This window comes from Urtica dioica, chromosome 5 (genome assembly GCF_054948205.1).
Source record: "Urtica dioica subsp. dioica isolate 48M chromosome 5, U.dioica_male_clone48M_v1_H2, whole genome shotgun sequence".
Classification (NCBI taxonomy): domain Eukaryota; kingdom Viridiplantae; phylum Streptophyta; class Magnoliopsida; order Rosales; family Urticaceae; genus Urtica; species Urtica dioica.
Window position 1 is genome coordinate 40,324,893 of NC_142760.1, and position 27,698 is coordinate 40,352,590.

Consider the following 27,698-nt stretch of genomic DNA (forward strand, 5'->3'; position numbering starts at 1 on the left):
GTATCGGCGTTACTTCGTCCCAGCGGCGTTTTCATCATGGTCGCTAGCGATAAGATCGATGGACCTTTCCAAAAAGATCTTAGGGGGGGGGGGGGGGGGGGGGGGGGGGGGGGGGGGGGTTAATTGTAGTAGATAGTAGATAACCGAGGGGGTTAACATTGTGACGACCCGGATTTCCGGACCGTCATACTTATCTTAATTCTCTTACTTAGAAAAAAAAATAGTGGATAATTTTTTTTTAAACATCGTTTAAATTTATAAAGTTTTGACTTTAAAATAAAACAATCTTTGAAAATAACCAACATTTGAAATCTTACAAAAATATTTTATGAATATAAGAGAAATACTTAATTCGGAATCCCAAACTAAAGTAGATGGTTGGAATATTCAACGGAAATAAAACCATAAAAATTTAACTTCGGTTTTTCAAAACTAATTAAACTTGGAAAATATCTTAAGCATAAAAATCTCAAACCGAGTGTTTAGAAAATTTCGTAGCGGAAGTCTTTTAAATAAGTGAGCGGAACCACAACCCAACCCCTTAGCCATCGAATGCCACTGATCCACCCTCCTCACTTGTTCATTTGTTGATTACATACAATACGGACGAATACACATAATATGAGCTAACGCCCAGCGAGAATAACTATGACTCACAAAAAGAGATGAGTAATGCAATGCATGACCGATTAATTAGTGTTTTAGTTCTAACGGTGTCATGGTCTTTCGTATCATAAATCTTATCATATTTTATTCGGGGTGCCCCTAGAGTAGTCGTACCAATTTCAGTGTACACTTTGGAAACGAACTACGGGGCTGCGACCTCCCATAGTTCGCACCATCTAATAAACATATCATATGAGAAAACTCCCTTTATGAGCCCGTAGGTCGGCTCGAGAGAATTCTCTTAATACCTCCATAGTTCGAGGCGGTACGACTCTCTTACTTATCTTATCACTTGATTAGTTGTGTTACGTACAAAGATGACATATGACATAAACATAAATAAAACATGCTAATAATTAGAACATGTTATGTCAAAGTTGTACTAAACTCATACATAAATTCATCATCACAAGCATAACATAATAATCACAATTCACTCAATAACACATATACACGCACATAAGAAAAATCACACAATCAATCATATAAAACGTATTAACCAATTCAGATCAAACACTCATCATAATTAATTTTAAACTAATCCGTATTGTAGTGAGATTATTCTCACCTTGTTTCAGGAACGTGCGACTTTAAACTATCGAACGATCGAAAAAAGTATTTTGCTCGGGACCTAAACGAAAGAATGACAATTAGGTCCTAATAATCAATTCTGAACATAGCCAGGTTTCTGGAAAAACACAAAGACGATACTCAATAGTAAAAAGACGAAAATGCCCTTCGCCCGAAGATTAGGGGTGGCAATTTCGTGTTCGTGTCGTAATCGTGTCGTGTTAATCGTGTTTGCATAAATAATTGTTAGAACCAAATCCGACCATTTATTAATCGTGTTTGAAGTCTAGATCCAAATCCGACCGTTTATTTTTTTACAGATCCATAACCGTTTAAATTAAACCATTTAATAGTCGTGTTAAATGGATTATTTAATCGTGTTTAGACATTCGGACATTTATTAATTGCGATGAATTATAAAATTAGTCAAAATTCCAAAATAAAATAAAATTAGCAAAAACATAATAGCCATAGGAAAATAAAATTACCATAAACATAATAGTCATAGGAAAATAAAACTCCAAAATACAATTATCTTTCAAAAAAACAAATAAAAAAAGACATACGATTAGTTTTAGTCAATACGAATACTTGAACCTTCGGATTCCACATCCTCATCATGTAACTTAAATTTCAAAACGTCTTTTATGAAAACATCGGCTTCTCCATTTGATCCTACATAAATTTTATAATTAGTTAAATATATCAATACAAAAATAAATTCAAGACTAATAAAATTAGAAAATGATAAAATAAAATAAAAAAAACGTAATTACCATAAAGCCAATCACGAGTGCAAACTAATGCCTCGATCGTACTAGGAATAAGTCGGCTACGATATGCATCCAAAACTCTACCGCCGGTACTAAACGAAGATTCCGAAGCAACAGTTGAAACGGGAACGGCTAATATATCACGAGCCATTGCCGCAACGATAGGATATCGACATTCATTTAACTTCCAATAGGCGAGGATGTCTAACTCGATGTTCCTATCCATTTTTGGCTCTTCTAAATAAAGTTCAAATTGGGTTTTTGGTTGAGAACATGTAAATTCTGAGGGAGACATATCATCAAACTCCTACATTAAATATTTAAAATAAATCAAGATAAGTTCCAAAGAAAGTGTATATGTAACTAAGTTTAAAACTATAATAAAATAAAATAAAAATTATATTTCACATACCTTGAAGATTTCATCTATTGGTTCCCGTTGATCGTTATCCTTTCTTGAACTTTTATCGGCAAGTGGTGGTGGTGAAAACTTCTTTGATATCTCACAATACTCTTCAAAGATAGAGAACATTTTCCTTTTCACTTGCATGAACTCCAAAGAATCATTTCCATGAAGCTTTCTATAACTATAATCAACAAATTGGAGCTTGTATCGGGGATCTAAGACACAAGCAATAGCTAGAATAGGATGGAAGTCGGACCAATACTTTTGAAACTTAATCCACATTTGAGTTGCCATAGTCTTCAAGTACTCATCGCCACCACTTTGTATATATTGTTGAAGAGTCACACAACATTGCCATATAGATGGAAAATATAAGTTCGAAGTAGGATATTTGGTACCCGAAAACTTGAGGGTAGCATCGTAGAACAACTTCAAAAAATATCGGATCTTTCCAACTTTCTCCCACTCCTCTTCCGAAGGACAATGCTTGTAGTTGGAATCGGTCAAGTGTAAATGTTGAAAGGCACAACGATAATGTGTAGCACTCTCGATCATGAGATAAGTAGAGTTCCATCTAGTTGGCACATCTTGACTCAATCCTTTAGTATAACCCATAGAAACCAACTTCACACAATCCAAGAATTTATCTTTTCTAGTTTGAGATCCTTTGAAATACTTGACACTATCACGAATCTTACCAATGGAGCTATCAATTTGCTTCAAACCATCGTGCACAACTAGATTGAGGATATGAGCACAACATCGCATGTGGAACAAGTCACCATCGGAAACAAGGAATCCTTTCATTTGCAATTGACTCCTCAACAACTCAACGGAAACATCATTCGAAGAAGCATTATCTAATGTAACACTAAAAACTTTTTCCTCGAGTCCCCATTCACTAAAAAAAACCATGAAGCTTCTCAGACAACGCAACACCGGTGTGAGGTGGTGGCATATAACTAAAATTTAGGATGCGCTTTTGCAATTTCCAATCCTTATCAATGAAATGAGCAGTGAGACATATATAACCATCAGAAGTCAATGAGGTCCACACATCAGATGTAAAACTAACTCGACCCGGAACATTCTCTAATAGCCTCTTGAGTCGAAGTTTCTCTTTATGGTACAATTTTATAGCATCAGCCTTTGCAGTGTTTCGTGAAACTAATTGAATATCAGGATGCAAATACTGAAATATTTCTCTTATTCCTTCATACTCCACAAAAGAGAAAGGCAGTTCATGTTTAATCATGGCTGATATAATCAATTCACGAAACTTCTCATGATTAAATTTACCTCCACTGAGTGTCAAAACTCCACAACTTTTAGTCAACGACATTTGACCACTATCTTCATTAGACCTTCGTAGACATTCTTCAAGATGCTTCTTCATGCTACCGGTTCCATTCTTTGTACCTGCGACACGAACTGCCCCACATCTAGAGCACTTGGCCTTTTGCTTTTTGTCAACTCCAATGGGAAGTTCAACAAAATAATTCCACACATCAGAGGTTTTCGTCCTTTTTCTTTTTGCACTAACTTCTTCAATCGATACATCGACGGTCTGTTCAACGGATTCAGAATCACAATCTATTTATAGCCTATAAAAAAACACCAAAAACAGAAGTTCAATACACATTCAATCAATTCTGTAAGTGACAGATATAACAAACAAAATGATACATATTCATTGATTCAATTCCAATCACATAAACAACCACACGGAATCACTTCAAAACAATCATAAACCGTGTTCTAATATCGAATTAAAAATCACCAATAACAAGATTTAGATTCGGAACTCTAAAATCGCAAGGGAAACAACCACAAAGAGTGTTCAAAATTCAGATTCAAACAATCACAAAGAGATTTCTAAAACCGGATTCAAACAACCACAACAACGAGCGTTCTAAAATAAAATTTACCTTGTGATTGAGAGAATAAATGAGGCAACGAACAACGACTACGGATCTGGCGAAGAATGACGTAGAAAACGAAGAAGAACCTGTCTCCGGCGACTAACAATGGCGATAATGTGTAGCACGTTAACTCGCGCGCAGCTCCGGCGAACCTCCACTCGCCCGCGCGCAGCTCCGGCGAACGTCCACTCGCGCGCAGCTCCGACGAAACTCCACTCGCGCTCGGCTCCGGCGAACCTCCACTCGCGCTCTGCTCTCACAACCTCCAATCTCAACCTTCTCTCTCGGTTTCTCTATTACCTAGTTACCAATCGCTGGGTTTTTTTTTGTTTTTTTTTATTAAAGTCTCTCTGAGACAAAGTAAGTCTTAGAGTTTTTTTTTTTTTTGAAAACAAGTCTTAGAGTTAGAAGATAAGGAAGGATGAAGACATGGACTTCAAGCAGTGGGACCTACCCGTACCGTATCTCAGGATATTGAGCTTTTTTTTTTTTTTTTTTTGAACTTAGGATATTGATTGAGCTTCTCTGAGACAAATTATTATGTATATTACTTTACTATTAATCTTTCCCTTTTAAAGTATGTTGCAAGTTGCGTGTACAATGAAATGACTTTTAATGATAATTACTTTTAAATTTTAATGACTTTTAATGACAAGTTGCATAGACCTAATTGTTTATTTTTTTTTCAAACAAAAAATTAGTCAAATATCAATTGAAAAAGAGAGGGAAAGTAAGAGAGGTAAAACAAAATAAAAATATTAGATTGAAATTGAATTTCATTGGAAAAAAAGGAGGGAATGTTATGGAGGGATATAATATCTTAATATTAATATAAAACTTCATAGTTACATGAAATAATAATAAAAGTTTTATAATTATATGAAATAATAATAGTTTGTTAATTACATACAAAAATATCATTGGTAATGTAAAGTGAATTAATAAATTTTCTAGGATAATTTGAATTCTGAATTGTGATTGTTCGATATTTAATTGAATTAAATATCGAACAATCAAATAAAATTGAATACGTAACGTTATTATGAGACTATTGTTAGTGTATTTTTGAATTGTGAATTATGATTGTTCGATATAAATTTAATCGAAAACAAATAAAATTGAATATGATATGTTATTGTGAGACTATTGTCTGCGATTGTTCAATATGAATTGAATTTAAATAAAATAAAAGTGAATATGATATGTTATTATGAAACTATGTGAATTGTGATTGTTCTATATGAATTGAATTGAATTTAATTGAAATCTAATAAAATTGAATATGATACGTTAATATTAGACTATTGATATTGTGATTGTGAATTGTGAATTGTGATTGTTCGATATGAATTGAATGGAAATCAAATAAAATTGAATATGGTATGTTATTATGTGACTATTGTTATTGTGATTGTGAATTGTGGATGTTCGATATGAATTGAATTGAAATTAAATAAAATTGAATATAATACGTTATTATTAGACTATTGATATTGAGATTGTGAATTGTAATTGTTCGATATGAATTTAATTGAATTGAAATCAAATAAAATTGAATACGATACGTTATTAGGAGACTATAGTTATTGTGATTGTGAATTGTGATTGTTCGATATGAATTGAATTGAAATCAAATAAAATTGAATACAAAACGTTATTATGAGATTATTGAAATTGTGATTGTGAATTGTGGTTGTTCGATATGAATTGAATTGAAATCAAATACAATTGAATACAAAACGTTATTATGAGATTATTGTTATTGTGTATGTGAATTGGAATTGTCCGAAATAAAATTGAATTTAATTGAAACCGAATAAAATGGAATACAATATGTTATTACGAGACTATTGTTATTGTGATTGTAAATTGTCATTATGAGAACACCCATTTGGCATACTAGTTAAATCAGTAATTGAAAACAACTAATTGATGAATATTGATTTTATGTTTATAGTTATAAATTAATAATTTTACATACATAATATTAATCGTGTTTAACTGGGTCGTAATCGTGCTATTACTCGTAATCGTTTTAATTGGGTCATATTCGTGCGGGTCGTAATCGTGTTTCGTGTCGACCATTTAATAATCGTGTTAATCGGATTTTTATCGTGTTATCGTAATCGTGTCGTTTTGACCCATTATTTAATCGTGTTAGCGTGTTCGACCCAATTAAGAACCGACCCATTTATTGAGATCCAAATCCGCTCTAAATCGTGTCGTAACCGTTTCGTGTTTCGTGTCCGGACCAAATTGCCATCCCTACCGAAGATTTCGGCAAAAAAAAATAATTTCCGAGAAAAATTCTGGAAATATTCTAGAGAATAGGAAATAAAATTTTAAACATTTTCTTCTTCAGTGGCAGTGCCAAAATCAGATTCTAACATGAAGGAAACTAATTTAAACGTATATTATCTAAAAATTGAGTTTTAGATAGAAGAGACAGGTCTGCGCACATGTCGGAAAAGCACTCAAACCCTTGATTTATTTCATCTACAAGCCACCAAATTTTTATCATATAACAATAACACATGAAATAAACGTGTATAAAAATTTCAGCCGAAAATACAATTTTTAGCTATTTTTAAAAAATGAATTACCACACTGTTTCAAAACAGACACAAAGTTTGCGCACTGATCGTAAACGATTTTTTAAAAAATACTCGTTTATCTAAAAATCATAAAATTTTAAGCACATCTCAAAAACACATTAAATATTCTGGTATAAAACAATTAGAGTAAAATAATATTTGTAGCTAATTCAAACTAGACGTTTTCTTACTGCCCATAAGTTGATAGAATCAAAACATGTTTAAATCAATATTTTTCGTAAATAAAATATATGTAACATTAACATGAACATCAAAAGAGTGATAAATGAAATTATTCTAAAAAATAAAGTACCTTAGGGGTGCTGAAAAGTTTGCTGGAAATAATAATTTTAAAGCCTTTGAAGAATATTCAAGATGAGAACTATTTTTGGTGACTAAAGAGTTTGTCTCGGTGATGAGCAAAAGAGAAGAAAAGTAATAAAAAAAAGAAAGAAAGTGATAAAGAGGTTGTGTGGGTGAGGAGAGATTGAAAGAGACGTGAGAAAATAAACTCGTGTAATAGGAGAAAAGGTTTTCACAAAAAGTGCAATACATATTCTAACATTAATGCACATAAATTCTATACATAAATTTCATACATTAAAAAAGTAAGTATCTATTACTTTCGTTCTTTCTAAAAGTCTAAACGTATACTGGTAAGAAAAAGGTTGTACGTACTCATATATATTTACATATATATATATATATATTTACGTTTATAATTAATTAATTACATCTACGTGTAATTATTTGCAAATATATATATATATATATATATATATATGGATGTATACATGTAATACGACTTACTCATTTTTGTTATATATATATATATATATATATATATATATATATATATATATATATATTTCCTTGTGTATGTGTATATATTTTCAGGCAAAACCATACTGGAGGGGTAAGTTTTTAAAAATTCAATCTCATTTAAAAGATTGAGAAAATTAAGCAGTTGCAATTATGCATATATCTATATACGTATATATGACTTACTATAATAAGGAGAGTTAAAACAAACGTATTTTTATTTTCTCTCTGAAAATATTCATTTAAAAGACAAAAAAAAAAAAAAAAAAAAAAACCTACCAGAATACAACACAACTTAAAAAAAAATGATACAAAAAAAAAAATTATTTTAGAATTATCTTACCTAGTATTGAAGGGAGGTAATTGTCATAACTTGAAAATAGACTATACATGCATAGCACATAACAAATAATTAAAATTTGTAAAAAAAAACATCACGAAATTTCTAATTCTTCGATGGTTAAGTTTCGGGGTTTCACAAACATAGAATACGTAGAAGGTGTATTAGTGTGCAAGTAAGAAAGCTTTCATTGTTGGAAATCGCAGTTGATGGTTTGGCCTTTGGTAATAGCGTCTATTGGATACGCTTTGACAAGGAATTCACCGAAAAGGTGAATTTTTATTTTTTTTGGTCTGTTTTTACGGTTTTGAAGTAGCTGAGACGTTTATTATGCTTTCATAAATTTAAAAAGTCTAGCCCATTTGGCATCAAGTACAAGTTTCACCTAGAGGTATGCTTTTTTTTTTAATTGATTTATTTATTCCTCGTGTGTATTTTTTTTTAATTTTCGTTGATGATGCTTAATAGAGCATCAGCTGAGTCAGTTGACACGTCAACAAGATCAATAGCCAATCACGTTAAAGGAGTAACATGATACGCACGCTGGCTGAGAGTTTGTTAGTCAGTTATTCAGTTAGAACTGTTAGAAGCAATACCATGTACATATACTATATTGTAAACTGAATTCATTTATTTAATCAAATACAATTGATCTCGAGAAGAGGATTTTCTCTCTCGATCACAAATCTCTCTCATCTTCATTTCTGAGATTTATCTTGGTATCAGAGCTATTCAACAATGGCGACTGAAGGTTTATCCTCTCCGTCATCCTCTCTAATCAACAACGACCTGAGGCCGGCGATAGCGGTCAACTCACGCTTCGCCACAACTCTGAACACGGCGGTTTCGGTGAAGCTCGATCGAGAAAATTACTCGGTCTGGAGATCGCAGGTACTTCCGACGATCATAGGTCATAACCTACAAGACTTCATCTACGGAAACAGATCTCCTCCGCCACAGTTCATCGAGGTTACAGACGAACAAGGAATCAAGTCCTCGATCTCTAATCTAGAATTTGCTATCTGGCTACGCGAAGACCAACTCTTACTCAGCTGGCTTCTATCGTCCCTCTCAACTACGATTCTCCGATCAGTCACTCGAATTCGAACGTCACATGAACCGTGGAAGGCGCTAGAATCTCTGTTTGCAGTCAGATCCAAGGCGAGGATCATGCCGCGCAAGCTTCAACTTCAGACCACCAAGAAAGGTTCTCTCTCCATCTCTGATTATTTTGCCAAAATGGAGAGCATCGCAGACTCTCTGTTTCTTGCTGCGAGCGAAATCACAGATGACGAACTGATCTTGGCTGTTCTGATGGGATTGCCATCGGAGTATGAGATTCTCATCGCCATGGTCAACGACAAACTGCAAGGTCATGAGGTGAAGGGCACAGAGATCTCGATTCAAGAGGTCTTAGCCATGGCTCTCTCTTAGGAGACTAGGATCAAGCAGTTGGCGAGCAGTGTGGATAATCATGTCCATGCGGCTATGGTTAATCATGTTGAATCTCGAGGACGGGGAAGAACTCGTGGACGAGGAAGAGGCAGAACCAATGGTACGAGAGGCTCCAACAACAATTCAAGACCGACATGTCAGATTTTTAACAAGGTCATACCGCGATTGCATGTTGGTATCGCCTTGATGAGTCCTACCAGGCTTCATCACCACAGCCACATCAACCAGCACCAACTCAGCAGCGAGAGGCTTCGGCACCATCAGCGTTCTATGCAGGTCCGGAGATGGTGTATGATCCTTCGTGGTATGTGGACTCTGGAGCAACAAATCATGTTACTTCGGAAATGGACAATCTGCAAATGAGTTCAAGCTACAAAGGAAAAGGGAAGCTCATGGTTGGGAATGGTAATTGTCTAACCATCACTCATCTAGGACAGTCAAATATAACTGGAAAAACTGGTGATTGTTTGCGAAATAAGACTCGTGAAATTAAGCTGAAGAATATTCTGAGAGTACCGGAGATTAAAAAGAGTCTAGTGAGCATATCTCAGCTAACCACAGATAATGATGTATTTGTGGAATTTCATGATGATTATTGTGTTGTTAAGGACAAGACGACTGGAATGCCTTTTCTTTGAGGAACAATTGAGAACGGACTCTACTTGCTCGGAGGCTCCAAACATGGCAATGCTGCTAAGCTCACTCCTCTCAGTCTCACGATCACAAGTTGCAAGGCTCACGTTGAAGACATCTCTCCCAATCCACCACATGTACAAGCAGGCTTTGGTCGAAAGGGTCTTTCTAACAACTTAGCTGATAGAGACAAGTGTTTACAGTCTTGTTTTACAGTTAAAAGTAGTAATCACTGGAAATTGTGGCATAAAAGGCTAGGTCATGCCTTTGAAAATGTTGTACACAGTGTGTTGAATAAGTGCAATATTCCTGTTTCAAAAAGGCTTACAACAGATTTTTGTTCAGCTTGTCAATATGCTAAGAGTCATGTACTACCTTCTATCTTGTCTTACAGCTTGTGCATACCGATTTATGGGGACCGTCACCAATCGTCTCAAGTCAGGGACACAAGTATTACATCCACTTTATTGACGATCACACCAGGTTCACATGGATCTACCCTCTCAAGGCAAAGTCGGAAGCATTTGGTGTCTTCAGGAGCTTTAAGAAATTTGTGGAAAAATCCCTCAATGCCAAAATCTGTTGTGTTCAGTGCGACTGGGGATGAGAGTATTGACCACTAGCTCATTTTCTGACAGAACATGGGATAGCAATGAGACATCCATGCCCTCATGTGCATTCACAGAATGGAAGAGCGGAGAGAAAACATCGCCACATTGTAGAGCTTGGACTGGCCATGCTAGCACACGCACACATGCCACTCAGTTTTTGGTGGGACTCTTTCTCTACTGCTGTTTTCATTATCAATACACTACATACACCTGTTTTAGGAAATCTGAGCCCTTTCCAAAAAAATGTATCATAGAGTCCCAAACTATAAATTCCTTAGAGTCTTTGGTTGTAGTGTCTATCCTCACCTACGTCCTTATAATCACAACAAAATGGAATTTCGATATGCAAAATGTCTGTTCCTAGGATACAGTGCTCAACACAAAGGATACAAATGCCTTCACCATTCAGGAAGAGTCTATATCACTAGGAATGCAACCTTTGATGAATATGAATTTCCATATAAAACTCTGTTCCCAGAAGAAATTCCCTCTACTGATGAATCAACACCAGTTATACTCCCATTTTCTCAGCATAACACCAACCCAATACCGACATCCCCAATACAAGGAAACTCAGAAAGAACCATTATACCACAAACTAGAAACACCAACAATATCACAATCCCTCATGATCACTCAGCTATATCCCCAACTGTTTCAACCAACCCCGTCCATGATGACCATCCTGAACCTGAAAGTCTACCCACCCCTGCTAGCTCAATGCAAGGTCCATCTCAAACCAGTCAACCAACAGCCAATGACGTTCAGCCCAGCCAAATACCTCCCACACCACCCACTTACATGCATACCAGGTCCAAGTCTGGGATCTACAAGCCTAAAGTTTTCACTGTATCACGCCATCCACTGAGTGTCACTCCGGGCCCACGTGAACCAGATTCAGTAAAACAGGCTTTGACCAACCTTGACTAGACCTCGGCCATGAAAGCTAACCATACCTCGTCCATTGTACCTGCTCCAACGGCTCATAAAGTTATTGGAAATAAATGGGTCTTCAAGGTCAAGTATCTTCTCAGTGGAGCAGTTCAAAGATTCAAAGCACGGCTTGTGGCAAAGGGATTTGCACAGACCCCAGGGGTTGATTTTTCAGAGACATACAGTCCAGTGGTCAAGCCTTGCACTGTTAGACTTGTTCTCACCTTGGCAGTGTTTAAAGGGTGGGATGTGAAACAGTTAGACGTCAACAACGTCTTTCTCAACGGAGTGCTCACGAATGATGTGTACATGGCACAACCAGATGGATTTCGAGATGAAACAAAGCCACACCATGTGTGCAAGTTACACAAGGCGCTATACGGGTTGAAACAAGCACCAAGGGCGTGGTTTGAATGTCTTCGCCAAGCCTTGCTTCAGTGGGGTTTTGTCGAGTCTCGTGTAGATATTTCGCTGTTCATCTTCATCAGCAACGGTGTATACATTCTTCTGCTGGTGTATGTGGACGATATACTTGTCACTGGGAACGATGACCGTGTAATCGCACAGCTAACATATGACATGCACACTCAGTTTGCCTTTAAGCAACTTGGTTCTCTGCATTACTTTCTTGGTATTGAAGCAACGCGTGATGCTACATGTCTGCATCTTTGCCAATCAAAGTATATAGCTGATCTTCTGCAACGCTTGAACATGAATGGTGTCAAGCCATGTTCGAGTCCATCAGCTCCGAGTGAAACACTCTCAAAATGGGTTGGTGAGCCCATGGAAGATCCGTTTATCTACAGAAGCACAGTTGGTGCGCTTCAATACGTGACATCGCCCGGACATCTCTCATACTGTCATCAAACTAAGCCAGTTCTTACAGGCTCCCACAACAACTCACTGGTTAGCTTGCAAGAGAGTCTTTCGTTATCTCAAGGGTACAGTGACGCATGGCTTAACGTTCAAGCCATCCAAATCACTGTGTCTCACCAGCTTCGCCGATGCTGATTGAGCTAGCAATCCAGATGATCGTCGGTCCACGAGTGCATATTGTGTCTTTCTTGCGAATTGTATGATTTCTTGGAGCTCACGCAAGCAGAATGTTGTTGCTCGCTCAAGTACTGAATCTGAATACAGAGCATTAGCTCATGTCTCTGCTGAACTTGCGTGGCTCCGCTCACTCCTACGTGAACTTCAGGTCTCGTTGCCCTCCACCCCGATCGTCTGGTGTGACAATCTTGGCGATGCAGCTATGACGGCCAATCCAGTCTTCTACGCAAGAACAAAGCATGTAGAGATTGACCTACACTTTGTCCGTGATATGGTGCTTCGACGAGAGGTTGAGATTCTCTATGTGCCTACAGTGGATCAAACTGCTGATGTTCTCACCAAGTCTCTCTCGGTTACTCGGTTTCAGAAACTAAAGGCCAAACTGCACGTCGAGTCCTCTCCGCACATTTTGAAGGGGGAGGGGGGGTAATAGAGCATCAGCTCGTCAACAAGATCAATAGCCAATCACGTTAAAGGAGTAACGTGATACGCACGCTGGCTGAGAGTTTGTTAGTCAGTTATTCAGTTAGAATTGTTAGAAGCAATACCATATTGTAAACTGAATTCATTTATTCAATCAAATACAATTGATCTCGAGAAGAGGATTTTCTCTCTCGATCACAAATCTCTCTCATCTTCATTTTTTAGATTTATCTATGCTCGTCACAGGATGCTGTTGACTGCCCTGAATGGATTGTCCCGTTTCGAGTATTCAAATCCTTAGCAGAAGAGGTGTGGCAATCTTGGCTTGAAAATGGAATATATTCTAAACATATTCGGACGAATGATTGCTAAAATTTATCCGTGGTGTAACTAGTTGGGTTTATTGGCTCTTTTACGGTACGATTTGGAGCTAGTTTCCGTGAAGAACTCACACGAATTTGTCAACGAGTACATGAAAAGGCCCGATTACATTGAGCTCATGAGGCGACTCGGTGCCTTGGATGACGGTAACCAAGATCAAGGTAAGATTTATATTTAACTTGGTGTAAAAATATTGGAATCAAGCAAAGCAATCCCTAATTATTATTTATTATTCATTTATTTATATTTCCTTTTGTTGTTTTTTAGGCACCTTATCGCCGGATGAATGGGAAGTCGCCTATCTCTACTTGGCTTTTGTGCTGAGAAAGGTGCCTTCTCAAATCCATTTTTTTTTCTCTGCAAAACCGCAACGATTATATTACCTTCTTATTATTGTATACGTATATTGTGGGTGAAATTCAACAATTACTTTCTTAGACGATTTTGATACTATTCTAAATGAAACTGTAAACAATGGAAAAACAAAAGTCAAAGACAACAAAAAAAAATTGCTGTAAAATGAGTTATTATGGAATAAATAAATAATAAATAACTTATTGGTGGGATTAAGTTTGAAAGAAGATTTTGGAGGTAATGTCTATTATGTTGTGTTTCAGCAAGGCCAGCCCGATCAGACACGGACGAATGAGAAGCGAGAGAGGGGACAAATGAATATAGCGAAAGAGGACATCACGTTCGTCCGTTAACTCGTCTATGGACGGAATGTTGTCTTTTGAAGAATTTTGAGAATTTTATGTATAATAAACCATTCAATTTTGTAGGTTTTGATGAAATAAGATTGTATTGAAGTGTATCCTATCATTTTCTTGCCCTCCCCACTACTTTTCGAGAAGGGAGGCTATAAGTGGAATTCTTTTTCCATGCCGGAAGTTGGAACCTTAAAAACTCTTTTATGGTGTCCTTTGTAATTTTTTTTTTTTTTTTAAGATTAAAACGAAATTCAAGGGAAATAGAACTTAAAGAGAAAATGTAATATTAAAATTAGGGTTCATCTTGAGAAGGCCTGCTCTCCTTGAATCTGTCTCGCGACACATATTTCGGAGAAAACTTCTCATTCTTGGTCGCCATCAAACTCAGTTTCTTCTTTTTTCGTCATGAAGAATTCGAATTCTCCCAATTCTCTCGACCCAAGATTTCTGAGACTTTATTACTAGTAGATTTTGATGATGAAAATTTCATTTTATTCTCTTTAAAATTTGATTACAGAATTTTGATTTTTTTTTTCTTTCATAATTTTGATTAAGATTCCAAACATAGCCTAGATCTTCCAAGTAACTCTTGCTAACCAAGAAAGGGGTTTGTGTTTGTTGGTTTGTTAAGAAAAAAAACCCTCGAAATTTCTCCTCTGTCATAAAGCTACATTCGCAACATGTTCTTTGTTACATATGTATTATCGGATATTGTTTGCTTGTTATTGTTAGAAATCGTTTGTTCGTACTTCACGCTTTTATCACCAAACCCGTCACGTATTTTTAACATTGCACTTCGCTACCACATTGTACGTAAAAATATTAGTTGGTCATATATTTGTAAAAATATTAGTTGGTCATAGATTTGGATTAATTTGAACTTATTTGATTTTGATCCATAAGTAGTGTGCTGTGAATGTCATATAATAGAAATAATCCCTAAATTTTATCCTTAAATGGAATGCTAAAACCGTCCAAATAATACCACATCATCATAATAATTATTCACTTAAAATTATAAAAATTGGAAAATTTTGAATAATGCATTTTATAATGTGGGGATGCCTTTAAAAGGAAAAAGCAATATATATATATATATATATATATATATATATATATATATATATATTCAACAAAACATAAGCATTTGGTAAGCAAACAAGGAGGAAAACTATCTTTGTTAATTAAGATAAGCATCATCATAACCACAACCCATCTGTCTAACCAAACAGAGAAAACATGGGTTTCGTCTAAGCATATCATGTACATCAAAACAGAAGCTATTATTAAAAAAAAACACATTTTCCATCATCATCATCATTCTTGAAATCCAAAGAAACACAAAACGAGACCATTCACGGTATTCTAGTTTAGTCGTGTCGTCGACAAATTACCTTTATATACGTTTGAACACCACCACCATGATGACCATCGTGACCAATCCTATGATCGAACCTGCGATCTCGAGGCCCCTGTCATTCTTACCCTCTTTCTCGTCTGACGGACCAAATATGTCTTGAAACTTACTCGAGAGACGATTGACCAAGTTGACCGTTGAGAGCTTGACTTTCTCGAACATGCCCTTGAACCAAGACCCCGACTCTTTCGCCTCGGATTGCTTTGCTGATGAGTCATTATCATCCTCAGTCTTCTCAGGGATAAGTGGCTCATGAAGCTCCACATCTGTAGCCGGTTTTTTTTTAGCATGTATCGATACAATGGAGAACAAGATGTGATTCAAGAAAGATTAAACACTCACTGTTCTTGTTAGATTGTATGAAATCTTGGAGCACGGGATTGTTCATAACAGCGTTCCATACGTTCTTGTCAGAGGCAATGGAAGCCACAACGTCCTGAAAACACGAACAAAAGCAAAGACGAGATTCTTTTTAGGGTTTTAAGTGCTGAATGACATCTTCGCCAAGTCAAATAGCTCGCTAAGTTTGTAAAAAAAAAAAAAGACTTGACAATAAATAAAAATGAACAGATTTGGATCGTTATAATAAATTTGTGTTTTTAATGAAACTCTTTGAAATTACAAGTTATTCAAGTTTGTAAACATGCTTTATGTTTTGGTGTTGGATTTTATTGAAAAAAAAAAGTAGTTTTACATTTGTATGTAAATGAAGTAAAACTACAAAATAAATAGTCTGAATCTTTGATGATCATTTTGTTTATAAAACTGGTTTAAAGACCAACATGCCACAGCATAAATGTTCAGCCATTTCCGTTAATAACCTAGTTTTTAAGCTAAGAAATAAAATGGACCGAGAAAGGAAAAGTAAATACCTGAGCTTCAGAGCTCGAACTCAAAAGTTTGAACGCCGTCAACACGTGATTCGAAACGGTAATAGTTCCATTAGATTTTTTCTCCGCATCAGATTTCGAAATGAGAGACAGATCAGATAGGTCCTTGGATTCAGTCGGAGACAAATATATCCTATAAAAAACAATGAGTTCCATGAGAAGAGAATAAAACTCTGTTTCTATATTGACCAATGCCCAAATCCTATCAGGGTAAGAACAGATATGAACTTAAAATTCGTCATCTTAGGTTTTTTAAATTAATTTTTTTAACTCGACCTAAGAACCCAGAAAAGTATATGTATTTTAATGAACTCCAAAGACTTGGCCATTTTTTTTCACAATAAACAACTTTCTAACCTTAAAAACAGAGCTATCTTACTATTCAAAGAGTTCAAAACATGAACCTCGTAACATGACTATACAACAAAACAACCAAAATGCTTTGCTAACCTAAAACGATTTCTTCAATAAAAAGCAAAAAATATGATAAAAAAATATAGGCTACTCCATTTTGTATGGTAATCATGATGAACTAAAGCTATCTTTGACCCTCGAAACTTCGTTCAACCCATATTAAAACCTAATCCACTACTATCCCCGAATTAAAGCCCAATCTAGGTGAAAATTTCAACGAATTTCTAAGTTCCTGATTCCGACAATACACACAAATCATGAACAACATAACACCATTTCAGAAATTCAATAAGATATACGCGATTCATACTTGTCCAAAGCATCCTTCAATTCGAGAGTGGCTTCCTTGGCCTCATCAAGGCTCGCAACCCCAGCGAACACAACCCTAGGCATCGCCTCTCCGGCCAGATCGTCCTCGACGCCGCCGGCGAACTCCCACTCTCCGGTCTCCCACGCCGGCTTCTGGATCGCCGCCACGTCAGCTACGCTTCGGGAAGAAGAAGACGAAAGCGTCGCCGAGACCGGAATCGAAGACTTCCGCACGGCCTGCTCCGCGGCGGCCGGCGCGGCGGAGCCACGGAGGCCGGCGTGGAGGACGCCGCCGGTGAGTCCGGCGACCTTAGAAGCGGATCGCATGGTTGCTGTTGCTCCTCCTCCCATGGCGGTGAATGATGAAACCCTTGCTTTTGTTCGAGTCGCGTGAAGATTATCTGAGCTTTCGAAATTCTGATTTCTTATGGATGTGAATTTTATTCGTCACTCTCTTTTCGAGGCATATAAACATACACCGTGTTAGAACTTAGAATTAGGATTTTTTGCTGGGTCCCACTATAAATAAATATAAATTAATTTTATATAAACGACAAGCGATTGTTTCCTTCCTTCCGAAGTCTTGAGTAATTTCATTATTTATTTCCCCACTAAAAATAAATATAAATTTATATTTTATATAAACGACAAGCGATTGTTCCTATCCAAAATTTCGATACTTGATTACATTTTGTCCTTGAATTGTTGCGCTCGTATATTTGGTCAGGGACAAAATAAAGGTAGGGAATAGAATTGATTCATAAACCTTAAGGGGCCGTTTCGTTTAATTTTCTAAACTCGTTTTCTGTTTTTAAATTCTATTTTCTGATTCTAATTTTTAAATTTAAAAAACAGATTTAGAATTACGTTTCAGAATATTTTAAATGTTGTTTGGTTATGTTTTCCATTCAATTGTATAGAGATAAAATAGAAAACAACTTTTCATTGTTTTCTGTTTTCTAAACAAATTTCAAAGAAAACAGAAACATGATTCTAAATCTGTTTTCTAAATTCATAACCAAACAGTTTTAGACTAGAATTTAGAATCAGAAAACAGAAAACGGGAACAGAAAACATAACCAAACGGTCCCAATATTCTTATGTTTGGTTTATTTTTAAATGATAGAATTATTATTCCACGGAATAATCATTACTTTGATTTGAGCTAATCAGCATTACGTAGCAAAACCAGTGAAATTTTACCATATTATAATACCTATTGAAATTTCAAAAGCAACACGATAAAAAAAACATCATCAAATTCAGTTAAAAAAAAAGGTTATAAACAAAATGTTACGGACCACAATGCATTATCTTGTTTGGTGGAGAGGAAAGAGAGGAATATAGATCTAATTTTTCCTGTGACAATTTTATTTGTTTGGTAAAAAAAAAATGCATAGAAAATAAAAGAAATTTAGAGAGAATGTAAATTCACGGCCCATTACTTTTTTACTCTTAATTTTGAAAGACACAAAAAAAAAAAAAAAACAAAATTAACACACCAAAAGTCTAAATATTGCTAAATAAGCCAACTTTTTATAAATATTTGGTAAATAGTCACTTCAGATTATTTACGGCACTAAAAAATACAAAATTATCAAAACAAATATTTCCACTTTTTTTTTAATCTTTTTTAATATTGTAAATAAGTTGAGGTGACTAATTACAAAAAATTAATAAAAAGTTGATTATTATACAAAACACTATAAATTAAAGGGTCCAGTGGCTATCTAACCATATGAAACGTTAGAAATTTTGAAATAGCCAACGTTTCGTTAATTTTTTATAAATAACCACATAAATCTATTTACTCTATCAAAATAATAAGAAACACAAAGTAAATTTCTAGTAAATACGACTATTTACGAAATATTTACAAAAGTTTTTGGCTATTTACGAAAAATTTACAAAACGTCGACTAAAACACAAACGCATATGTTTATGTGGCTTATATCGCTAAATCTTTGTAAGTTAAATGGTTATACGACTAGTTAATAGTTATACAACTAAAAGAAAAAAAAAATGTTTCAATATTTTTTTTCCCATTATTTTTCCTTGTAAAAATGATATATTAACTCTCCGTCCTAGCAAACGGACTATATGGGCCAATCTTACAAATAACTATGAAACGAAGTAGCTTCCACAATTACCGAAGGTTCAGAACACAGAAAACCGGATTCTGGGCATCGAAAAATGGCGGCGGAGGATAAACACCCTCGACTCTTCCTCCGGAATTTCCTCTCCCTCCACGAATGCAAGGTTGACCCCACTTTTTTTTTTAATTTTTACATCATATTTTTTCTTTCCATTTTTACATGTATTGATATAATACAAAGCTCAGGAATTGGAATTTATTCACAAGAGTTGCAGCACAGTGGGATACAGACCCAATGTCTTCTCAACAACTCTTTCCCATCTCATCGCTACGAACTCTGCTCATTTTCTTTTGCCCTTCGTGCCCATTAGAGGTATAATTACAAAAATGAAACTAAACATCTTATTTATTGGGGTTTTTTTTTTTTTTTTTTTTTTTTTTTTGCTTTGACATAGAACCAGTCGCAGAACTTGATGGATTATTAGCCCTAACTGTTCAATTTGAAGTTTTATTAAATAAAAAACAATTGTAAAACCTATTTTTGTTGGGTTTCCATTTTTTTTTTGTTATATGAGATGGTGAATCTATAAATAAGGAAAAGAGAATACAAAGGATGAAAATAAAACTTGTTTTTGAAATTGGAATTTTGGGCATAGAGAGGTTGAAGGAGAAAGTGGAGGAGTATTTCGGATGCGAGTACGAACTCTTTGTCGAATTCACCGGTTTGATTAGGTTGGTTCTTTCTTCGCATATTCTTTATTTTCATGTCGGGTATAATTGAAATGCTTTTCTTGGTACTGGGTTAAGGATCTTAGACACTTATAATTTGTAGGAAAATCTAGTTCCCTTCTTAAACAAATAATAGAATCCAAGAGCGCCTAAATTTGACGCATAATTTACTCAAAGCACTTGAACTTTGTTTTCGAATGTAAAGTTTGATTTTCTAAATTTTAAGTTGGCACCACAGAGAATTACATATTGCTCCATAAATTGTTAGAAATATAAAATTATCTTATGCTTTCATGTTTCTTCATTAATAGTATGTTTCACTGATGTAATTACTGAAAATCTTACGTAACTGTTTCGTAAATTCAGCTGGGTCAGAGGAGCAAACATTGGATGGCACAGCGATGATAATAGGCCGTATCTCAAACAACGTGACTTTTCGGTGTGCAAATCATGCAAATTTTTTATAATATGTGACTTAAAAAGTCTTGTGATATTGCATTGGGAGAGAACACGATAGCTCTTTCGCCCCCATTAAAGACACAAGTCTTTCATTTTTTTTTTTTTTAAAGAATATTTTCTCTGTTTCGGCCCGAATGTTCCACAGTAGCGATATCCGATCTATAATTTATTTTTTCATTTCTCGAGATCTTGTGGTTTATCGTTGGAGAATTACCATTCTAATTAATGCCTTGCATTGGAATTTGCCTTCAAATTTTTTTAATTATTATTATTTCTCGTTTTTTTTTTCTGCTTATAATTAACCTGATTAGTAATGGTTTGATTGTACAGGCAGTTTGTTATCTAAACAACTACAAGGGTGATTTCAGTGGAGGACTTTTTCGGTTTCAGGACGGAGAACCACCCACTATTGAACCATCACTTGGAGTAAGTACTAAGTAGAGATAACTCGATGCCATTCGAATATGCTTAAGACTAAAGCAATGATCTTTATGGAAATGTCGGTTGCCGATGGAAAAGGCGATGGATATTCTTCAAGAAATTTAAAATACCGATTTGAAAATTTCTCCATTGTAAAGAAATTTCGTTCTTTAAAGAAAGTCTTCGCCGGAATTTTGGGTTTTCGCTGAAATTCGATAACGCCATGATTTATCGGACACTTTGTGGCTTGTGGGGGGCGGAAAACGAAATTTAGCCTGAGAATTCTCAGTATTTCGTGATTGTTTTATTGCTGCTCTGTAGTACTGATAGAATGTAAGAAATAATGAATTTTAGTACAAATGTAAATTACCCCTTCATCTAAATACAATATACTATAACTTAAAAAAATGACTTTTAAGTACAAATATATTTTACTTTACTAAGCAGTTGGATTGTTTCAGGACGTAGTGATGTACTCAGCTGATAGCCGCAATGTCCATTCCGTTGACGAGGTAGCCTCTCTCTCTCTCTCTCTCTCTCTCTCTCTCTATAGTACACACAGATTTTAATTAGAACTTACAGGTTATTGATGGTGAAAGACTAACGCTGTCACTATGGTTCAGTCGTGACAGTTCTCACGACGAAGACGTGAAACTTATCTCTCTCCTCTCAGACAGTGCATTGCATAGCCAGAGAAGAAGCGGTTCATGGATTCCTTTGCCAGCATCGAGCAACATGTACTGGTTCTCACCGGGAAGATCAGGTTCCGATGACCGGTCGTTGGGTTTCGATATATGCTGGGCGAGACTGTACGTGCTCGGTTTCGACGTCCTTTATTCACGTGATGAGATTGGTGACTCTGATGTGTCTGAGTTTTTTATGGAACCACTGCGACTATCGAGGGGAAACGAATTGTTTGACCACGAATTCGCCAACATTTTGCATGCTCTCCAGGTAGTGAAATCTATGAAAACCTTGCTCTCTTTTTTTTTTGTGTGTGTGTGTGTGTGTGTGTTTCCAAGTTCTACATTGAATAACTTGTACACGAAGAAGTTGCACTTGAAAGTCTGAGTAATCAGATATATAAATTTTTTTTTTCTAGAGTTGACTTGCAATCTATTCACTTAGGGTGTGTTTGGAACCTGTAAAACGTAAGGGAAAGGAAAACGGAATCCGTCATATTTTCTCTGTCTTAATGGATTGCTTAAAAATTGGAGGTGAAATGAATAACTAAAGAGGGATCAGAGAGTGGGCAATGATAAAAAAAGGATAAAGATTGAACAGACATTAGAATTTTCATTTTTCCCTCCCATTTTCATTTTCCTACAATTTTTTTGCTTTCCCTCGCGTTTCGGGTTCCAAACAGACCCTTACAATCCAGACGTAGAGTTTCGTGGCGTCTTAATTTTTCTTGTTTGATATTGAAATCACAGAGCTTGAACACGGTGAAAGGTGTCCCAATCATTTGGTTTTTTTAATACTAAATAGTCCCTAAACTACTATGATTATGCAAGTCTCATTTTTAGTCTTTTAAACTAATTTTGTTTTAGCGAAATAATAGAAAAAAATGATCTCCATGTCATTTCTATGCTGTGTAATTAAGCCTTATCTAATGATCTTGAAGCAGGTAGTACAATTTTACTGTTGGAGAGAGTCCGAAACAGAAACTACCATATCTGAAATCCAAAGCAGCAAAGTGGTGCTCTTGTCGGAGTCGCAGCAGCAAAAGATCAGGACCCTCAAATCGATGTTCTCTAAGGACAACCATCTTGTAGAGAATGTCTTCGGTGGAGTTTCTCAGCGGTGCTTTGATTGGACAAAGTTTGATTCGGCTATTTCTGAGTGCGTTAAGTATGCGAGCATTTCTTACGGAGGAATATTGAAGAGCTTGCCGTATTGGAAAACACAGCAATCTATGTTCACTGTTTCATATGGAGAGAACAATCTGGTAGTATAATGTTCACGTGTTCTTCTGTAATTAAGTATAGAAAAATTTGTTGCAATTAGTCAATTTTCTAGTTTCTATTAAAATTTTAGCTAATATAGAAAAAATTCATTCAATTCAGTTAATTGAATTTAGGTGGACTTTTTTTTAATAAAATAAAACTTTGCTATTTTTTAAAAGGCGGGTGAACTATTGAGCTAATGGTCTAATTGTCCCTTAAATATAACATAGGTTAACATTGTCTATTAAAATAATATAGACAGAATATAGCTAAAGTTTGCTTCTTTTTTATTTATTTGTTATGCTTTGGTGAGATGTCTTTGGCATGGATACTCATCCATTAACAGGACCTTAGATGGCTGTTCCATTATTATTATTTATGATATTTTCCCATGAACTCTATTTATTTTCCTAATAAGCTCAAGGATTATTTTAAAAGTATGATTATTTTTGTAGTGTTTCCTATTATCCAATATGGGTTATTTATTCTATACTTGAATGACAAAATACACTACTACAAATTAACATATTTGGTGCGGAAGGGTATTAGGTGCGACATGTCGCACCTAAGCCCATATTAGGTGCGACATGTCGCACCGGATACTCGTCCGGATGACTAAAATTTTTGCTAATGTTTAGTGTTATTCGGTGCGACAATGTCGCACCTAATATGAAATTGTCGTACCTAATACCTTTAGGTGCGACAAATGTCGCACCTAATACCTTTAGGTGCGACAAATGTCGCACCCAATGAGTTTTAAAATTAAATTTGTCAGCGAATCCCGCCGAATTTTTTTTTGGATCTGGGATTTCATATTGGGTGCGACATTGTCGCACCCAATATGATTATTAGGGTTTTAAACCCGACTTTTCTCATTTTTTCACACATTCACTCACTCTCTCTCTCACCGTCTCACAAGGTCTCCCTCTCTCAGCCAGCCCCCGCCGCCGTCCTTCCCCGCTCCGCCGCTGCCGGCCCATCCTGGTACGTCCACATCTCTCTCTCTATATCTCACCGGCCGTCTCTCACCGTCTCACTCTGTCTCTCTCTCTCAGCCAGTCACCGCCGCCGTCCCTCTCCGCTCCGCCGCTGCCGGCCCTCCCTGGTACGTCCCCCTATATTTCTTTCTCTCTCTGTCTCACCGGCCATCTCTCACTCTGCTCTCTCTCCCAGCCTGCCCCGCCGTCGCCTGGACCAGCCCCGCCCCGCCGCCTGGACCAGCCCCCTTCCCGCCCGCCCCACCGCCGCCTGGACCGGCCCCCCACCCCGCCCCACCGCCGCCTGGACCAGCCCCCTGCCCGCCCGCCCCACCGCCGCCTGGACCAGCCCCCGCCTCGCCGCCTGGATCGATCAGCATCCCCCCATCTATTTTTGATTTTGTAATTTTTTTTTATTTAAAAAACATATTAGGTGCGACATTGTCGCACCTGATATGTCGCACCTAATGCCTTTTGCTACGGGTTATCTGGTGCGACGCCGTCGCACCTAATAAACTTTTAGGTGCGACATTTGAAGTATTCGGTGCGACATTCGTCGCACCGGATAACGTTTTTTGTCCTAGTGATATCATGAAAAAGTTATTCTTAATTTAACGGGAAACTAGAAGAAGAGGTGTATATGCAGCCTCCTCCCGGGTTTGAGGACAGATTCGAGTCAAGAATATGCAAGAAGAGAAGACACTATACGGACTCAAGCAATCACCTCGAGCATGGTTTGAGCGGTTCACTCAGTTCGTCAAGGGACAAGACTACTGCCAAGCCCAGTCTGATCACACTCTCTTCACCAAATTCTCGAAGGAAGGAAAGATTGCCATTCTCATCGTCTACGTAGACGATATCATTCTCACCGGAGATCATCATGAGGAGTTGGAAGACTTGAAGGAGAAGATGGCGAGGGAATTTGAAGTTAAGGATCTAGGAGAATTGCCTATTTCCTCGGCCTGGAAATTGCAAGATCCAAGCAAGGTATCGTAGTCTCACAACGAAAATATGTCTTAGATTTGCTTACAGATACCGAGATGAGTGCTTGCAAACCGGCCGATACTCCTATTGATCCAAATCAAAAGCTTGGGATGATCGTAGAACAGACTCCAGTCAATGTGGAGCAATACCAGCGATTGGTTGGTAGGCTGATTTACTTGGCACACACTAGGCCCGATATTGCCTTTGCTGTGAGTCTTGTCAGTCAGTTTATGCACCATCCATATGAAGAACATCATGTTGGATAAGAAGAATGTTCTTCCGGGTTTGAAGAACGGCTCTTTGAAGAGGTGTACTCATTGCCTAACAGGAGAGCAAACGAGGGTGGCTTTCAAGAGGTGTCAACCGCGAAGGAAGTCAGGTATACTTGAATTGGTTTATTCTGACATTTGTAGTCCTTTCAGGACAAAAACACTTGGCCTCTGGGTTTGAAGAGAAAACAAATAATCAAGGATGTGCATATTTCAAATCCAAGAAAACAATACTAATCGCTAAAGCAAAACTACACGTATGTATATATGCAACATATTAATTATTACTTTAATAAAACATCTGTAAAACCTAGATCATAATATATATACTTGAACTTTTTTGAAATGTAAATATATTTATTTTCTTGCTTAATGAGGTTTTTTTTAAGTGATCATTGTCACGAGGGCAAAGATGAAATGTCAAGGCACTACGAAAAGATGAGTTATCTTGTATACATGTTATCATATAATATTTCGGTTGGTTTCAGCCTTCAGACCCATAGAGTTTAAGTTAGCACTCGTCTAAAAATGGTAGAGTCAACACTTACTTTTGTTTGCTAAATAACTGTGTACATCTGATTGTGCAGGAAAGAAGTATGGCATCAATCGTGACTGATCGACGTTTTATGTTGAATGAATTCATACGTCTTTGGGAGAAGAAACAATTGTGAAAAGAACCTCCACATCGTAAATGTTTTTTTGTTTTTGTTATACAACTCTCCGTGGAAGAGTTCATAGAAGCGAAAAGCTAATATTATAGTGATTATATAGAAGACGCAGACACTGATGAAAGTAACAACGATTATTATAGTGATGAGATCGACGCCGCTTCCGTTGTCGACTAGGATTCGAGAGACTTCGCATCCGGACATATTTAAGGTTATCACGAGGGCGTCGTCTGGTCCATCCAGCTCGTCTGTATCTCTCTTACTGAATGAGATGATGTCTTCTGGGTAGTTTGTCTGGGTCGCTCGTTTAGCCGAGTCGTTTCCTCTAGTATGCCTTGATCGAGTTCACCGATTCTTGATGGAGCCTCGATCCGCCCATGATTACCTCGACATGGGTGGATGAGGGGTATGACCGCGCCCTTTGTGAGCTGGATAAAGAAAACAAAGTGGGAACTCGACGTTGGGCGGTGTAGTTCGCCGCGATCTTCCTTCTCTTTAGCTTTGTTTTCACAACTGTTTCTTCTCCCAAACACGTATGAATTCATTCAACAGAAAACGCCGATCAGTCACGATTGATGCCATACTTCTTCCTGCACAATCAGATGTACACAGTTGTGAGATGAGTGCCTTGAGACCACACATAATCAAGAAGTCATCGATAACCACCGTGACTTTGTCACCATCGTCGTCGTCGGTGTTGCGGCGTTCATTCTTCTTTCAATTTTTGTTGTTGTTGTCACGCTTGAACTTTCGTCAATACTTTTGAGTATGCTCCTTTTTGCCGCAATAATAACACTTGAAACGACTATGAGAGTTGCTACCATTTTTGTCCTTCTCGCCGTTCTTCGGACCTCTACTCGCACTTCTCGCCCTATTCTCCGCAACTAGGACCTCTGACCGTGAAGAAGAGCCTTGAGTCTTCTTTCGCATCTCTTCATTCAAGACATCACCAAATTCATAGTCATCACACCATCCGGGGCCCAGTTTGACAATGACGTACGAAACGTTTCCCACGAGTCCGGTAATGTACCAAGTAACCACAAGCCTTGAACCTCATCCTCGAACTTGATCTTCATTCTAGCTAACTGATTAATGACCCCTTGGAATGTATTCAAGTGTCCGTCATGGTCGTGCCGTCTTGATACTTCAATTCCATCAGATTGGAAGTAATCCCAACATAAATAAAAGTCCTGAGCATCCGAAGAGGATACGCAGACAAGAACGAAGAAATGAACTCCACCAACCCGCAGAAGAACTATCCTCAATCTCGTCACCATACCCTTTCATGAAGTGGTCAATGGACATCGTGAGACCATTCCCACCAGGCAACGCTTCTTCATCTCGTGGAAGACGTAGTACACTAATCTCATCGTCGGTTGCACTTCATAGTCGACCAATCGTAGGGTGGTGTACATAGGCTAAAAAATGTAACATGCATAATCCAGATCTTGCCAAAACCTACGATTCATAAATGTCTTGGTGGTGACTCAACCCGCAGGTTTTGAGCTCAATTTTAACTCTTCCCACCATTGACTAGTGAACATTGTCCTCAATGCAACTTTTTTCTCTCAAAGACTTCTAAGAGGGAGATAGTTGAAGAGGAAAAAGAATGATCTGTTGGATTCACATCCAGATCATACACATGCAACGACCCCTAATCACTGGGGAGAGTTGCAAGACCGCGCCCTTTGTGGATTCGGATCCAGATCATACACCTGCAACGACTCCTAATCACGGGGGAGAGTTTCAGACCGCGCCCTTTGTGAGTTGCCTATGTACCCGCGATTTCAGAATATTCAAACCCTAAAAATGTGACATGCAAATATCTC

General features: G+C 37.0%; 3 protein-coding genes across 5 annotated transcripts; 1 reads left to right on the top strand and 2 right to left on the bottom strand.

Annotated features, from left to right (window-relative positions):
- Positions 1 to 1,810: 1,810 nt before the first annotated feature.
- Positions 1,811 to 3,045, bottom strand: LOC149398483 (zinc finger BED domain-containing protein RICESLEEPER 2-like). The gene is made up of 3 exons (XM_089614595.1): positions 2,422 to 3,045; positions 2,013 to 2,316; positions 1,811 to 1,911 (listed from the first exon to the last, which is right to left on the bottom strand). The coding sequence occupies exons 1-3, from the start codon at positions 3,028 to 3,030 to the stop codon at positions 1,811 to 1,813; spliced, it is 1,014 nt and encodes a 337-aa protein (XP_089470721.1). The 5' UTR covers positions 3,031 to 3,045.
- A 12,410-nt stretch (positions 3,046 to 15,455) lies between these two features.
- On the bottom strand, positions 15,456 to 17,738 carry LOC149398484 (uncharacterized). Its single transcript, XM_089616048.1, has 4 exons — positions 17,324 to 17,738; positions 16,582 to 16,732; positions 16,052 to 16,145; positions 15,456 to 15,975 (listed from the first exon to the last, which is right to left on the bottom strand). The coding sequence occupies exons 1-4, from the start codon at positions 17,671 to 17,673 to the stop codon at positions 15,689 to 15,691; spliced, it is 882 nt and encodes a 293-aa protein (XP_089472174.1). The 5' UTR covers positions 17,674 to 17,738; the 3' UTR covers positions 15,456 to 15,688.
- Positions 17,739 to 19,426: 1,688 nt separating this feature from the next.
- LOC149398485 (2-oxoglutarate (2OG) and Fe(II)-dependent oxygenase superfamily protein) lies at positions 19,427 to 23,034 on the top strand. Of its 3 annotated transcripts, XM_089615944.1 has the most exons (9): positions 19,433 to 19,470; positions 19,508 to 19,581; positions 19,664 to 19,790; positions 20,074 to 20,149; positions 20,513 to 20,585; positions 20,936 to 21,031; positions 21,487 to 21,537; positions 21,608 to 21,979; positions 22,653 to 23,034. In XM_089615944.1, the coding sequence occupies exons 1-9, from the start codon at positions 19,446 to 19,448 to the stop codon at positions 22,980 to 22,982; spliced, it is 1,224 nt and encodes a 407-aa protein (XP_089472070.1). In that variant the 5' UTR covers positions 19,433 to 19,445; the 3' UTR covers positions 22,983 to 23,034. The 3 variants fall into 3 exon arrangements, with proteins under 3 accessions (XP_089472071.1, XP_089472072.1, XP_089472070.1); XM_089615945.1 differs by having other exon boundaries at positions 19,427 to 19,581; positions 22,650 to 23,034; XM_089615946.1 differs by having other exon boundaries at positions 19,427 to 19,581; positions 19,685 to 19,790; positions 22,650 to 23,034.
- The last annotated feature ends 4,664 nt before the right edge of the window (positions 23,035 to 27,698 follow it).